This window comes from Salvelinus alpinus, chromosome 2 (genome assembly GCF_045679555.1).
Source record: "Salvelinus alpinus chromosome 2, SLU_Salpinus.1, whole genome shotgun sequence".
Classification (NCBI taxonomy): Eukaryota; Metazoa; Chordata; class Actinopteri; order Salmoniformes; family Salmonidae; genus Salvelinus; species Salvelinus alpinus.
In genome coordinates, this window is record NC_092087.1 from 37,313,963 (window position 1) to 37,329,454 (window position 15,492).

Sequence of the window (15,492 nt, forward strand, 5' to 3'; positions counted from 1 at the left end):
CCAAACACCTTCCAAGCCCTTCTCCAAAAAAACACAATGATAACTTACTTTTGAAACAGGTTATTACATGTTAACACTAGAGTAAAACAATTATTACAAGCAGTGAAATATATGGATAAGCATAATGACCACAGTAAAAGAGCTAACTATTCATTTTGGCACTTCCTCTTCCTGTGGTTCAGATCATCCTGGTTCAGCCTAATGGGAAGGATATTTCTGCAATGCATGTGCTGTGAAATCTCCATAGGGGTGGGACACTCATTCACATAATCACTTTTGATTTAACCTGGTTACAAAGTGTCTAAAAAAAAAACTTTCCCCTGTTAGGAAGTTCATGTATTTGTGCAAATCAAATCAATGAACAAGTTATGTTGGCCCATGATAACATAAATACAAGATAGCATTAACTGAGTCTCGATTATAACATTGTGGGAGATGCTGTGGTATTACCATCACCATCCAGTAGCTATGGTCGTAAAATACACACAGTATGAAAAAGCTATTTTTTGGGCGGTCCCACAGAACCATAAAATGGTTAAAAAAAAAAAATGCGTAGTAAAAAAAAAAAAAAGGGCAAATATGGAATTGGTCACAAATGTAGTATTCTATCCTCAGCCAAACTGCAGCACCCAGTCCAACATACTATCTTGGTTTAGGTCAAGGTCTCTCCTTTTGTGACCTAAACAGAGAGCAAAGTTTAGAGAACACAATATGACTTCCAGTACTGTACAGGGAGTGTAAACTGGAAACATTACATTTATTTACACCATAGAATTAGTGACCATTATGACACTTACCCTTGCTTCAATGTACTCAATTCTCCTCTCTAACGCTGTCAGCTTTTCATTTAGGGTGGCCAAACGAGACCGGCAGGACATATCTGAAGGAAAGTAAATACACAGTAAGGTGGACATATTTACCTTTATGATCACATCAAAGTTAATAACAGATAATTGTATGTGTGGAGTACAGTTTGCTAAGGTCCCTCAGTCGAGCAGTGCATTTCATGCACAGATTCAACTACAAAGACCAGGATGGATTTCCAATTACTCGCAAAGAAGGGCAACTATTGGTAGATGGGTAAACAATAAAAAAAAAGCAGACAATGAATATCTCTTTGAGCATGGTGAAGTTATTAATTACACTTTGGATGATGTATCAATACACCCACTCATTACAAAGCTACAGGCGTCCTTCCTAACGGAGTTTCCGAAGAGGAAGGAAAACGCTCTGAGATGAGGCCAATGGTGATTTTAAACCCATTACAAATTTAAATGTCTGATAGAACTGAGGATAGATAAACATTGTAGTTACTCCACAATACTAACCTAAATGACAGTGAAAAGGAAGCCTGTATAGAATAAAAATATTCCAAAACATGCATCCTGTTTGCAATAAGGCACTAAAGTAATACTGCAAAAAAATGTGGCAAAGCAATTACATTTTTATCCTGAATACAAAGTCTTATGTTTGGGGCAAATCCAACACATCACTGAGTACCACTCTTCATATTTTCAAGCATGGTAGCGGCTGCATCATGTTATGGGTATGCTTGTCATCAGCAAGGACTAGGGTGTTTTTTAAGATAAAATGAATAGTGCTAAGCACAGGCAAAGTCCTAGAGGAAAACTTGTTTCAGTCTGCTTCGTACAGACATTGGGAGACAAATTCATCTTTCAGCAGGACAATAACCTAAAATGCAAGACCAAACATACACTGGGGTTACTTACCAAGATGACATTGAATGTTCCTGAGTGGCCGAGTTACAGTTTTGATTTAAACCTGCTTCAAAATCTATGGTAAGACTTAAATGGCTGTCTAGCAATGATCAACAGTCAACTTGACAGAGCTTGAAGAAATGTAAAACGAATATTGTGCAGATATGGTACAATCCAGTTGTGGAAAGCTCTTAGAGACTTACCCAGAAACACTCAGCTGTAATCACAGCAAAAGGTGATTCTAACATGTATTGACTCAGGGGGTGGAATAAGCCAGAGTAGCTTACCAAGCGAGCGGGGCAGAGGCTCTCTTTTTGACCAGCTAGCAACAACATTTTAAATTTCGGATCTGGTGTTATGTCTGTTTACAAATGCTAGCTACATGTCAGGCCAGTCTGGTGTTCTATGCTCTACAACACTACTTTTTAGCCACAGAAGCAAACATGTCTCTTTTTGAATTGCAATTGCTAGAGCTTGAACAACAAGAGCTTGAACTGCTGTTACTACTCAGAAGGAGAAGAAGAAAAAGACAGAAAAATGGCAAGTTCGTCCACTGAACACTACAAGAGGGAACGATGGAGAATACACGTCTCTTATCCAACCTATGCAAAGCATTGAAGAGGAAAGAATTTCAATAATCTCAAAATAAAAAGTACAAAAAAGGAAGCTTGCAAGTAGTAGAATGTCCATCTCTTCTGTATTTATACTAGAAGGGATACCGGAAAATATGTTGTGTAGACAATGGCTGGACTTCCGTTGCTAAACTCACTCAATACTGCCTCTGTCTTCGCAAGGAATGATAAATCGGGTCTTAATTTCCATGTAGGAAAATACTTGGTCGAATGACGGAGCGTATTACATTGAGCTTCCTCTTTTGTGACGAAAAACGACATTGCTCCGTTGGCTCTGTCTGTAGACCCCTGTCGATCACACGTACAGTGTTTTGCGCAAAATGGTACGCAGCATCTGGATATGTGTGCAACAAAAGTAAAACATTCACCTTCTGCTACCATTTCTGTCAAGTAGTCTACGCATACAGTTTGACGCATACATTCAATAAATCCACACTTGTATGCACCACACAGAACGCACTGCAATGCAATGCCGCAAGGCAAACGCAAAGTTCCATTGGAAATGAATGTAGTTCTGGTGTACCAAAATGAAATAACTGTATAGGCATGATCAAGGCGCTACATGGTCAATCCGGATTCTGCAGAAGTCAGGGCATTCATACTTCTTGCGTTTCAGGAAGCTGTCAGGGAAGTAGGTTTGTGTTTATACAGGACCTCCCGCCCCCACCTACATTCAAACAATCATGTCAATGCGGAGCTATACGAAGCGCCGTTTTGCTACAACATTTCGGAGGCGTATGAGATGCAGTACAGAGCTGAATTTCGCCTCTGCGTCACTCCATCCATACCGCAGATAAAGCATAAATTGTCTCTTAGCCATCAGAAGATAGCAAGGTAACTTAACTATTAGCTAACTACAACATTTCTTCGATTGGTCGAAGCATGAATCATAACCCCGTGTTATAACGTTACATAATAGTAAGAGTCCTTTAGCTGATATATTACTTTATGTGTTTTAGATGGAAACTAGCTAACGTTACCGTTAACCAAGAAGACTCAGGCCCAGCGGCCGGTACTTGAAGTAGGTTAGGCCTTCGCATTGACAGCCTTTTTTTAAGCGGCTGCCTAGTTATCTAAGTTCCATCTATTTAGCTACTTACCAAAGGAATTTAGGAAATCTGCTATTTTCTTTATACTGCTCGTGATAACCTCAATGTATTCTCGATTTGCCCAGTCTTGGTGGATCTCCCTCTGCACAGGATCTTCTTGACCGGCCATTTTCTGTTTTGGGGAAATTGTGTTATCCCCAACTATCAGCAGGTGGCGACAGTTAACTAAACAAATGGAATCATGTCATTGAACTGTTCAGTAGGACTCTGAGATGTGCGAGAAAATGTATGATTGATACACTGCTAGACATCAATCATCGATCCAGTGAAAATCATTTGTTCAGCTAGATGCATTTATTGGGTGAATCATCGATATTTTATGGTAAATAAACGGACAATATAAATATATTGATTAGCCGTTCAGACTGATATTTCAGCCATCAACGCCAGGTGGCACTATAGTTTCCCCTCACTCACTGTTGCAATGCATTGTCAATGTCCTTTGCTTTGTCGAAGCTAATACCGTGCATTTTTGCTCTCTAATGACCATGGCTGCTGATGCAGCTAGACATAGCAAATAATCTGCATTAATTTAAATTAGCATAGTATCGCCTGACGACACACGTCTTTTGTCAAACGGACTACCTTGGGTAAGATAAGTATCAAACACTGCAGCGTTTTGTTTTCTAACGATTTAAACAATGTATTATTAGCTAACGTTATAGCTAGATAGCGTCCTTCACTTCCCCAGCCTCTCGGCAAACTAGCCAGTTCTACATAGCAGCATTTAGCTAGCTAACAGTTAGCTATTCTCTGTTTTTATCAACTGGCAAGAGCAAAGATTAAGTAAACTATGTTTTACAACTCTGTTGTAATAGTAAGCTATAGTTAGTTAACTAGTTGTGTATTCACATATAACTATACGCCCAAATTGACAGTCATAATGTACTGGCAGGTATGAGACAGCTAACGGTTGTGCCAGTGAATTAGCTACAGTAGCAAGCTAAAATGCGATTATTGTTCGCAAACTAGCTAGGTACCTTGGATGACGGGAGTAAATTGCAGCTGCACTGTCCAGTTTATTAGACGCCAAAATACTTGTGCAATGAATTCACCAGTTATCGCGAAACATGTTGCTGCTGATATTGGCTATGTTCCATTTTCCAGATTTTTTTCATATCTGAAGTTATTAATATGATGCCTACTCTTACACTTGTTCTGTCTTTATCGCTTTGCTAGTTATGGATGAGCCGGAGCTTCTGCTGGACTCCAATATCAGACTTTGGGTGGTCTTGCCCATCGTCTTTATCACATTCCTTGTTGGGGTGATTCGACATTATGTCTCCATTCTGCTTCAGAGTGACAAGAAGCTGACATTAGAGCAGGTGTCAGACAGGTAAGGGTCTTGGGAGTATGAAGTCCTCGACCAGGGTTCTCCAACCCTGTTCCTGGAGAGCTACCCTCCTGTAGGTTTTCAATCCAACCCCAGTGGTAACTAACCTGACTAAGTTTATCAACCAACTAATTATTAAAATCAGGTGTGCTAGATTAGTGTTGGAGCAAAAACCTACAGAACCGTGGCCTTCCAGGAACAGGGTTGGAGAGCCCTGCCTGAGACAGACTGTGCATTGACAGTTCATAAAAGGGCTAGTGAGCACATCTTACTGTGAGTTTGTTTTGAATTATACCTTTCCAATATTCAGCCAGGTTCTTATCAGGAGCAGAATCCTCAGAGAGAATGGGAAGTACATTCCGAAACAGGTGAGATCAATGTTGGAATGACCTTAAAAAGCCACTTCGCTATCTTTACTTCTTAGCATGGTAAACATGTTTTTTTTTTTTTTTTTAAATGGTGTTGGCTAGTTGCGCTCAGATTTTGAGACACCTCGTTTTCTTCAGTCTTTCTTGATGAGGAAGTTTTACTTCAATAATCAAGAAGATGGCTTCTTAAAAAATACCAAAAGAAAGGTTGTTCCTCCCTCCCCAATGACAGGTGAGCATAACAGTCGCATCATACTTTCTCACATAATCCTATTCTCAAACCATGATAGAACAGTATTGGGCCGTTATACCCTGACACATGATAAGGAGCATATTACTTCTGAATGATAATGCACCAAGAAATGTATTACTACTCCGCTTGTTTGGAACTGTTTCTTTGTCCAGACCCCAGCATGCTGACAGACATGATGAAAGGCAACGTGACCAATGTACTTCCCATGATCCTCATCGGAGGCTGGATCAACTGGACCTTCTCAGGGTTTGTCACAAGTAAGTAGTGTCCTCGCTCGCTCACTGCACTGAGACTGGGTTGTTTGGATAACATCGACGAGCAAACCACCTTCGTCACCTGCTTCATAAGGAAGTGCATCATCAACGTCTTCCCCCCAGTAAAGGTTTGCTGCTTCCCCAATTGGCATTACCTTAGATTGTAAACTATCATGGTCAAAATATATAGATTCAATGGTTGTAAAGATGGGGAGAGGTCTGGCATAATAGAGATTCTCTGCTTTTTTGACATCACACTCCAAAAAGCAAGTTCTGCTGGCTCTAGTTTTGTCTAATCTTGATTATTGTCCAGTCGTGTGGTCCAGTGCTGCAAGGAAAGACCTAGATAAGCTGCAGCTGGCCCAGAGCAGAGCGGCACATCTTGCTCTTCATTGTAATCAGAGGGCTGATATAAATACTATGCATGCCAGTCTCTCTTGCATGGCTAAGAGTTGAGGAGAGACTGACTGCTCCACTTCTTATTTTTATAAGAAACATGAATGTGTTGAAAATCCCAAATTGTTTGCATAGTCAACTTACATACAACTCTGACACAGATGCTTACCCCACCAGAAATGCCACCAGGGGTCTTTTCACAGTCCCCAAATTCAAGAAAGAATACAGTATTATATAGAGCCATTATTGCATGAGTTCCATCTCATATTGCTCAAATAAACAGCAAACCTGTTTTTTTTTAAACGATAAAGCATCACCTCACGGCACAACGCCTCTCCCCTATTTGACCTAGATAGTTTGTGTGTATGCATTGATATGTAGGATACGTGTGCCTTTTACATTTTTTTATGTACTTCTGTCCTTGAGCTGTTGTCTATTAATGTTTTGTATTTCAAGTTTGGTGTGGACCCCAGGAAGAGTTGCTGCTGCTTTTGCAACAGTTAATGGGGATCCTAATAAAATACCAAAAGCCCTGGATTAACACAGAGGTTGGCGCTAAGCTATAGGGCAGGGCTACCACGGACAGGGCTATCGTAGACAACCCTGAGGCTACGGCTGAGGACAGGAACAAGTACAAAAATCCCGCTACGACCTCCGCAGAGTCATCAAATGAACAAAAGGACAAAATAACAATAAGGTAGAATCATATTACACGGGCTCTGATGCCTGCCGCATGTGGCAGGGGCTGCAGCCAATTCTGGATTACAAAGGAAATCGCAGCCATGATCTGCCCAACGATGCCTCTCTACCAGACGAACACAATGCATTTTATGCACGCTTCAATAACAATGGCATACTGTATGCGAGGGCCCCCACCAACCCAGATGACTCGGTGATCTCGCTCTCCGAGGCAGATGTGAGTAAGGTCTGTAATCAGGTCAACACTCGCAAGCCCGCGTGGCCGGACGGTATTCCAGGACGCGTTCTCAGAGCATGCGCAGATCAGCTTGCAGGCATATTCACAGTCATTTTCAACCTGTCCTTGTCCCAGTCGGTAATTCCCACGTCTTAAGATGACAGCCATCATTCCTGTTCCCACGAACTCTAAGGCTTCATGCCACAATGACTACCGCCCTGTAGCACTCACATCTGTAATCTTGAAGTGCTTTGAAAGGCTGGTTATGGCACACATCAACTCCATCATCCTAGACCCACTCCAATTTGCAAACAGATCCATAGACGACGCAATCTCAATTGCACTCCACACTACCCTTACCCACCTACGTAAGAGGAATACCGATGTGAGAATGCTGTTCATTGACTACAGCTCAGCATTCAACACCATTGTCCACTCCAAGCTTGTCACCTAGCTTAGAACCCTGGGACTGAACACCTCCCTCTGCAACTGGATCCTGGACTTCCATACCGGCCGACCCCAGGTGGTGAGGGTAGGCAACATCACCTCCGCCATGCTGACCCTCAATACGGGGCCGCCACTCCGTGTTCATCTACGACTGCCTGGCCACGACTGAAACACTATCATCAAGTTTGCTGACAACACGTGGTAGGCCTGATCACCGGCGACGATGAGACAGCCTACAGGGAGGAGGTCAGTGACCTAGCAGTGTGGTGCCGGGACGACAACCTCTCACTCAACATCAGTAAGACCAAGGAGCTGATCGTGGACTACAGGAAAGGGGGGGGGGGGGGCATGCCCTCAACCACATCAACAGGGCTACAGTGGAGTAGGTCGAGAGCTTCAAGTTCCTCGGTGTCCAAATCACTAAGGACTTAAAATGGTCCAATCACACACACAGTCGTGAAGAAAGCGCAACAGTACCTCTTCCTGGAGGTTGAAAAGGTTTGGCATGGGCCCTCAAATCCTCAAAGTTCTAAAACTGCACCATTTGAGAGCATCTTGACTGGCTGCGTCACTTCTTGGTATGGCAACAGCTCCGTCCTCGATCGCATTGGCGCAACAGAGAGTGCTGCGGACACCCCAGTACATCGCTGGGGCCGAGCTCCCAGCCATCCAGGACCTCTATCAGGCGGTGTGAAAGGAAGGCCCGGAAAAGACTCCAGCCACCCAAGCCATAGACTGTTCTCTTTGCTTCCGCACAGCAAGCAGTGCCGGTGCATCTATCCCTGAGCCATAAGACTGCTAAATAGCTAACAGAAGGCTACACAGACTCTCTGAGTTGACCCTTGTATTTTATTTTGCACACTCTCAGGACTCTACACTCTCACGCACACTGACACACCAACACACACAACATGCACACACATTTATACTGCCTCTACACACGCACACACACACACACTCTCGCATACAATCATCATTTACGCTGCTGCTGCTCTGTTTATCATATATCCTGATGCCTAGTCACCTTACCCCTACACATATCTACCTCTATCACTCCAGTATCCCTGCACATTGTAAATAGGGTATTGGAACTGACCCTGTATATACCTTTTTACTTTCTCGTTCTTCATATTTCTTATTTTTATTCGTTGTGTGTTTTTGTTCTACCTTGTGTTATTTTTAGGGCTACGTTGATATTGATGACTCCATTGTTGGGTTTAGAGCTTGCAAGAAAGGCATTTCACTGTACTTGTACACGTGACATTAAAACATGATAATGATTGTCACTACTAGAGGGCTTCGATTGCAGTTTATTTTATGATACATAACCAGGTATTTACTAAGAAATAGCATGGTAAAATGATTACATTGAAACAACATTTAAATAACAGTAGTGTAAAATGAAGTGCTTCCATTCAGTGTCTTTGCTATAAGCAGTTAAGTCAATATTTGCACAGACTGGTTTTATGTCAAATTCAAAACTTGATTCTACTTATATTTGGTAGTGGGGTTGTATGAGCCAAATCATTTGAGTTACAATTTTCTCAACAACCCTTTTCTTGTTCCTTACAGCCAAGGTTCCTTTTCCTCTCACCCTGCGCTTCAAACCCATGTTGCAACAAGGAATCGAGCTACTCTCACTTGATGCTTCCTGGTTAGTTGATGAAATAGATACTTACTAAATTAGTTTTGTGAAGTTAATGTGATATACTTCCACTGAGTCCTTTTGCTAGTGTAAACATTGATGAATTATAATCTCACCCTCGTTTCTGCTTTCAGGGTGAGCTCAGCGTCGTGGTATTTCCTGAATGTGTTTGGGCTGCGAAGCATGTACTCCTTAATTCTAGGACAAGATAATGGTAACCTTTCATCCACTCATCCAACTTCATGATTCAGATTTGTATTTCCTGCAAATGTTATTGATAATTGTGTTTCTGTAAACTAGATGTGACATTATTGAATCATAGTTTATCACCTACTTACAGCAGTACTGGTTATCAAAAGCAATAAACAGAAGGTTATTAAATTGACCTGATTTGGGCAAACAACAAATCACTTGGCGGTCTGTGCCTTGAAGAGATAATGGGCCGGTTTGCAACCCTTCAGTGTCATAGCAGCAGCACTGGTTATAAATGGAACATGACTCCATTATTTCAACCATGTTTAACTGGCAAGCCTCCAATTCTTCACAGTCCTGGTTTTGTCACGCCAAGGTGATTATGAAGTAATTAGTGTTGATGCTGGTGTATTGTGAACCACACAGGTGCAGATCAGTCCAGGATCATGCAGGAGCAGATGAGTGGTGCTGCCATGGCCATGCCTGCAGACACAAACAAAGCCTTCAAGGTAGAGTTGTCTACTCTTGATTGCGTTCACTTACTCTCCATGGTGAATTAAATTCCTACAGGTCCCAGCATTATCACCTGACAGAGAGTTGTTTATTTCCCCTTTTTAGGCAGAATGGGAGGCTCTTGAGCTAACTGACCACCAGTGGGCACTGGAGGGTGTTGAGGAGGAGCTAATGTGCAGGGAACTGGATCTAGATGGAATGTTCAGTAAGGAGTTACCAACGGGTATCTTCTGAGTGCTAATTCATCAATGCAGGGAACCTGCCACTTGGCAAAATGGTAGTCTTACTTAAAGAGGCAGACTTGGAGTTTCTATAGGAAATGACAGAGTGGAACAAAGTCCCTGGGCTTTGATGACAAATGGAGATATGATGTCTAAATTAATTTCACTTACGTCATTGTCCATTTCAAGTTTAATTGGAGATAGTACCAAGTTCAATTTATAATTGTAACTATTTGAAAGATTCACCCTCAGCTACTCATGACAAAAAAAGGATAGCATACATAATGGAAAAACTGACATGTTGTATACTGTCAAAAACAAAACATACAAAAGGTCAATGAGCATGTTGTTTTAATCATGTTTACCTTCTCAGATTCCACCTACAATGCTTTCAGAAAGTATTCATACCCCTTATTCCACATTTTGTTGTGTTACAGCCTCAATTAAAAATGTCCCCCCTACCCATCTTTACACAATAGCCCGTAATGACAGTGAAAGCATGCTTTAAGAAATGTTTTCAAATTTATTGAAAATGAAATGTATAAATATTCACACCCCAGAGTCAATACCTGTTAGAATCACCTTTGGCAGTGTTTACAGCTGTGAGTCTTTCTGGGTAAGTCTCTTAACCTCTAGTGTATATTTGGCCTTGTATTTTAGGTTATTGTCCTGCTGAAAGATGAATTTGTCTCCCAGTGTCTGTACGAAAGCAGACTGAAACAAGTTTTCCTCTAGGATTTTGCCTGTGCTTAGCTCTATTGTATCTCTTTGTTATCCCCAAAATAACTCTGTAGTCCGTCTTGATGACAGGCATAACCATAACATAATGCGGCCACCACCATGCTTCAAAATATGTAGAGTGGTACTCTGATGTGTTGGATTTGCCTCGAACATAATGCTTTGTATTCAGGGCATTAAGTTACTTTCTTTGCCACATTTTTTGCTGTTTTACTTTAGTGCCTTATTGCAAACAGGATGCATGTTTTGGAATATTTTTTATTCTGAACAGGCTTCCTTTTCTCTCTGTCATTTAGGTTAGTTGTTGTAACGTAACAACAATCCTCAGTTTTCTCCAATCACAGCCATTTAACTTTGTAACAGGTTTAAAATCACCATTGGCCTCATGGTGAAATCCCTGAACGGTTTACTTCTTCTCTGGCATCTGAGTTAGGTAGGACGCTTGTATCTTTGTAGTAACTGGGTGTATTGACACACCATCCAAAGGTTAATTAATAACTTCACCATGCTCAAAGGGATATTCGATGTCTGCTTTTTTATTTGTACCAATCTACCAATAGGTGCCCTTCTTTTGCGAGGCGTTGGAAAACCTCCCTGGTCTTTGTGGTTGAATCTGTGTTTGAAATTCACTGCTCGACCGAGGGACCTTACAATTATCTCTATGTGTGGGGCACAGAGATGAGGTAGAAAATCATGTTAAACACTTATTGCACACAGAGGGGTCCATGCAACTTGTTAAGCACAGTTTTACTCCTGAACGTATTTAGGCTTGCCATAATAAAGGGGTTGAATACTTATTGACTGAAGATATTTTAATATAAATATAATTCCACTTTGAATGTATGGGGTACTGTGTGTTGGCCAGTGACTCAATCTCAATTTCATCCATTTAAAATTCAGGCTGTAATGCAACAAAATGTGGAAAAAGTCAAGGGGTGTGAATACTTTCTGAAAGCACTGTATCTGCCATTTGTTTGGTCATAGTTTACTTGTTGGTTATTTGTGAGCCTGTTTTTTGTTTTGTGAACATAATAGTCAAATTCATTGAACATAAGTTCAACTTATCCCTATAAGAGGAGGATGCTCTGAGCAACATAAGACAACTAGCAGTTACAATAAAAACTAAGAACATGGTTTTACTGCTGGTGATTAAATTCCAGTTATCATTCCCCTTTCAGTTTCGTGTGCAGCATCAGCAGCTTCATGTCTGATGTAAGACAAGGTCAGGTCCTATATTGGGTGCTGGAAAACTACTGTGTGTGTGTAATAGTTAAATTCAATGTGTTCTTTTTAATATTTATTTCTCCAAATTTTTTAAGTTTTTGTATAAAGACTGTTTTGACTAAATTGTTATGGATTTTTATTTATTTTATGGATTTTTATTTATTTTCTTGGCTCAAATATTTTATCACAAAAGTGGTTCAATTGATAGATATTGTGACACACCCCCTTAACTCAAACAGTGCAGAATAATGCCTGGCTGGCGGGGAGGGTGGGCCACAAGCTCATGTAACCCAATATTGCAAGCTTGGATATTGCTAACATTTGGAACACGAGTAGTCAATTGTCTGCCATACATATACAAATATCTGGATACATGAATAGCTGTATTTTTAAAAAGCATATTCATGAGTTAAGAAGCTGAGAATAAAAATGTCTTTCTATAGAAATATACTGAACAAAAATATAATTGCAAACATGTGTTGGTCCCATGTTTCATGAGCTGAAATAAAAGATTCTTTGAAATGTTCCATATGCACTGAAAGCTTATTTCTCCCAAACAAACTGCACAAATTTGTTTACATCCCTTTTAATGAGTATTTCTCCCGTGCCAAGATAATCCATCCACCTGACAGGTGTTGCATATCAAGAAGCTGATTAAACAGCATGATCATTACACAGGTGTACCTTGTACTAGGTACAATAAAAGGCCACACTAAAATGTGCAGTTTTGTTACACAACACAAAGCCACAGATGTTTCAAGTTTTGAGGGAGTGTGCACTTAGCATGTTGACTGCAGGAATGTCCACCAGAGCTGTTGCCAGAGAATTGAATGTTAATTTCTTTACCATAAGCTGCCTCCATCATTTGGAGATACGTATCCGGCTTCTTCACCTGCGGTGTCATCTGAGACCAGCCACCTGGACAGCTGATGAAACTGGGTTTGCACAACTGAAGAATTTTTGCACAAATTCAGAAACCATCTCAGGGATGCTCCTCTGCATGCTCGTCGTCCTCACCAGGGTCTTGACCTAACTGCAGTTCGGTGCCGTAACTGACTTCAGTGGGCAAATGCACACCTTCGATGGCCACTGGCATGCTGGAGAAGTGTGCTCTTCACGGATGAATCCCGGTATCAACTGTACCGGGCAGATGGCAGACCGTTTTTGAGCGGTTTGCTGATGTCTACATTGTGAGCAGAGTGCCCCATGGTAGTGGTGGGGTTATGGTATGGGCAGGCATAAACTAGGGACAAACACAATTGCATTTTATCGATGGCAATTTGAATGCACAGCGATACCATGACGAGATCCTAAGGCCCATTGTCATGCCATCTTCCGCCGCCATCATCTCATGTTTCAGCATGATAATTCACAGCCTCATGTTGCAAGGATCTGTACACAATTCCTGGAAGTTGAAAATGTCCCAGTTCTTCCACTGCCTGCATACTCACCAGACATGTCACCCATTGAGCATGTTTGGGATGCTCTGCATCGATGTGTACAACAGCGTGTTCTAGTTTGCGCCAATATCCTGCAACTTTGCACATCCATTGAAGAGGAGTGGGACAACATTCCAAAGGCCACAATCAACAGCCTGATCAACTCTGCAAAGGAAATGTGTCGCGCTGCATGAGGTAAATGGTGGTCACACCAGATGCTGACTGGTTTTCTGATCCATCCCTACCTTTAAAAAAAAAAGTACACTACATGATCGAAAGTATGTGGACACTTGAACATCTCATTCAAAAATGATGGACATTAATATGGAGTTGGTCCCCCCTTTTCTCCTATAACAGCCTTCACACTTCTGGGAAGGCTTTCCACTAGATGTTGGAAGAAACTATTGCCACAAAGTTGTATGGACAGAATCGTCTAGAATGTCATTGTAGCGTTAAGATTTCACTTCACTGGAACTAAGGGGCATAGCCCGATCCATGAAAAACAGCCCCAGACCATTATTCCTTCTCCACCAAACTTTACAGTTGGCACTATGCATTGGGGCAGGTAACGTTCTCCTGGCATCCACCAAACTCGTCCGTTGGACTGCCAGATGGTGAAGCCTGAGGAAAGGTGGCATCCTATGATGTTGCCACATTGAAAGTCACTGAGCTCTTCAGTAAGGCCATTCAACTGCCAATGTTTACTTATGGAGATTGCATGGCTGTGTGCTCGATTTTATACACCTGTCAGGAACGGGTGTGGCTGAAATAGCCGAATCCACTAATTTGAAGGGGTGTCCACAAACTTTTATCTGTCTATGGCATCTTGACGGCTGTGTCGCAAGCTAAGTGCTAAAATTTGAAGGGGTGTCCACATACTTTTGTATATATAGAGTATCTGTGACCAACAGATGCATATCTGTATTCCCAGTCATGTGAAATCCATAGATTAGAGCCCAATGAATGTATTTCAATTGACTGATTTCCTTTTATGAACTGTAACTCAGTAAAATCTTTGAAATTGTTGCATCTTGAGTTCATCTTTTTGTTCAATGTAGGACCTGCCTCTCGCTAAATGGTAGAAAGCAGATTATTCAGTCTACATTCCTATCGGTCCTAGAATATACTAAACTTTAGACATCTCAGGGATGGCTAACTCTGGAAATTCCTTACGTTTTCTTGCACTTTATTTGTGGAACGATTTTCAAAATGTTCTTAAATTAAATGTTCCGGTGCCTCTAGGACAATTCAGAAAGCTGATTGAGCACCTTATTACTGATGAATGTGTTTGTTTTTTATGACCATGTTTTTCTTTCTTTCTTTCTGCTTGCATATTGTATTTATATTTTGATGTGTGTATTTTCTGTAATTTACTGTATGTAATTCATGGCTCATCTGTTAAAGAGACCTTGGTCTCAGTATGACTCCCTGATAAAATAAAGGTTAAATAAATAAAATTAGGATATCATCATTCATCTTGGAAATGACCTGTAAACACACAGATACAATAGGCTGAAATATCAACTATCAATGTTAAGGATTAAGGATAACTTCAGTTTTTGGTATTTGTTCAATAGACAACTTTCCAGGTCAAATTTTCTCTCATTCAGTCTTGTATGGTCCTGCCTGAAATGCACAAGTTACAAGCTTTTTTATTTTGTGGCTATTGTGAACGACTCCAAGGAAAACAAGTGGGCTCCGACATCGAAATCACATTTTTGAAGGTCCAAGGTTCCCTAAGGATTTTGTAACTTTAGGCCCTAGTCTTGCAATTAAATCAGGGGGGCATCACTGATTTATTTTTTCACAGATTATCTTAATATGTATTTAGCCTCAAATCCAATATGGCTGCCATGATAACAATTGATGGAGGTTAAATCACCTGTAAATATGAATTATGTAAATGAGAGGCATTTTTATGAATTGTGTATAACACTTATGCCTATAAAGACTGTTCGTGTAAATCAATTTTATTCTGAATCTAATATGGCCAACATGATTACACTCAAACGCCTTCACCTGCATATAAGTAGCCCTTGTTAATTTTGTATTGTGTTATTCTGTTTTTGAAAGGGTTTCACAAGGCTCTTGGTA

At 41.0% G+C, this 15,492-nt stretch overlaps 2 protein-coding genes across 5 annotated transcripts; one reads left to right on the plus strand and one right to left on the minus strand.

Moving 5' to 3' along the window:
• Window positions 1-44: 44 nt before the first annotated feature.
• Window positions 45-3,609, minus strand: LOC139542776 (probable protein BRICK1). The gene is made up of 3 exons (XM_071348600.1): window positions 3,451-3,609; window positions 798-880; window positions 45-679 (listed from the first exon to the last, which is right to left on the minus strand). The coding sequence occupies exons 1-3, from the start codon at window positions 3,566-3,568 to the stop codon at window positions 653-655; spliced, it is 228 nt and encodes a 75-aa protein (XP_071204701.1). The 5' UTR covers window positions 3,569-3,609; the 3' UTR covers window positions 45-652.
• On the plus strand, window positions 3,020-12,486 carry LOC139542755 (ER membrane protein complex subunit 3-like). 4 transcript variants are annotated; one of them, XM_071348570.1, is made up of 9 exons: window positions 3,020-3,184; window positions 4,639-4,795; window positions 5,103-5,160; window positions 5,263-5,392; window positions 5,566-5,670; window positions 8,999-9,080; window positions 9,206-9,285; window positions 9,690-9,772; window positions 9,882-12,486. In XM_071348570.1, exons 2-9 carry the CDS (start codon window positions 4,641-4,643, stop codon window positions 10,008-10,010), a joined length of 822 nt encoding a protein of 273 aa, XP_071204671.1. In that variant the 5' UTR covers window positions 3,020-3,184; window positions 4,639-4,640; the 3' UTR covers window positions 10,011-12,486. The 4 variants fall into 4 exon arrangements, with proteins under 4 accessions (XP_071204671.1, XP_071204689.1, XP_071204662.1 ...); XM_071348588.1 differs by having other exon boundaries at window positions 3,021-3,184; window positions 5,299-5,392; XM_071348561.1 differs by lacking the exon at window positions 3,020-3,184 and adding an exon at window positions 3,837-4,049.
• Window positions 12,487-15,492: the final 3,006 nt, after the last annotated feature.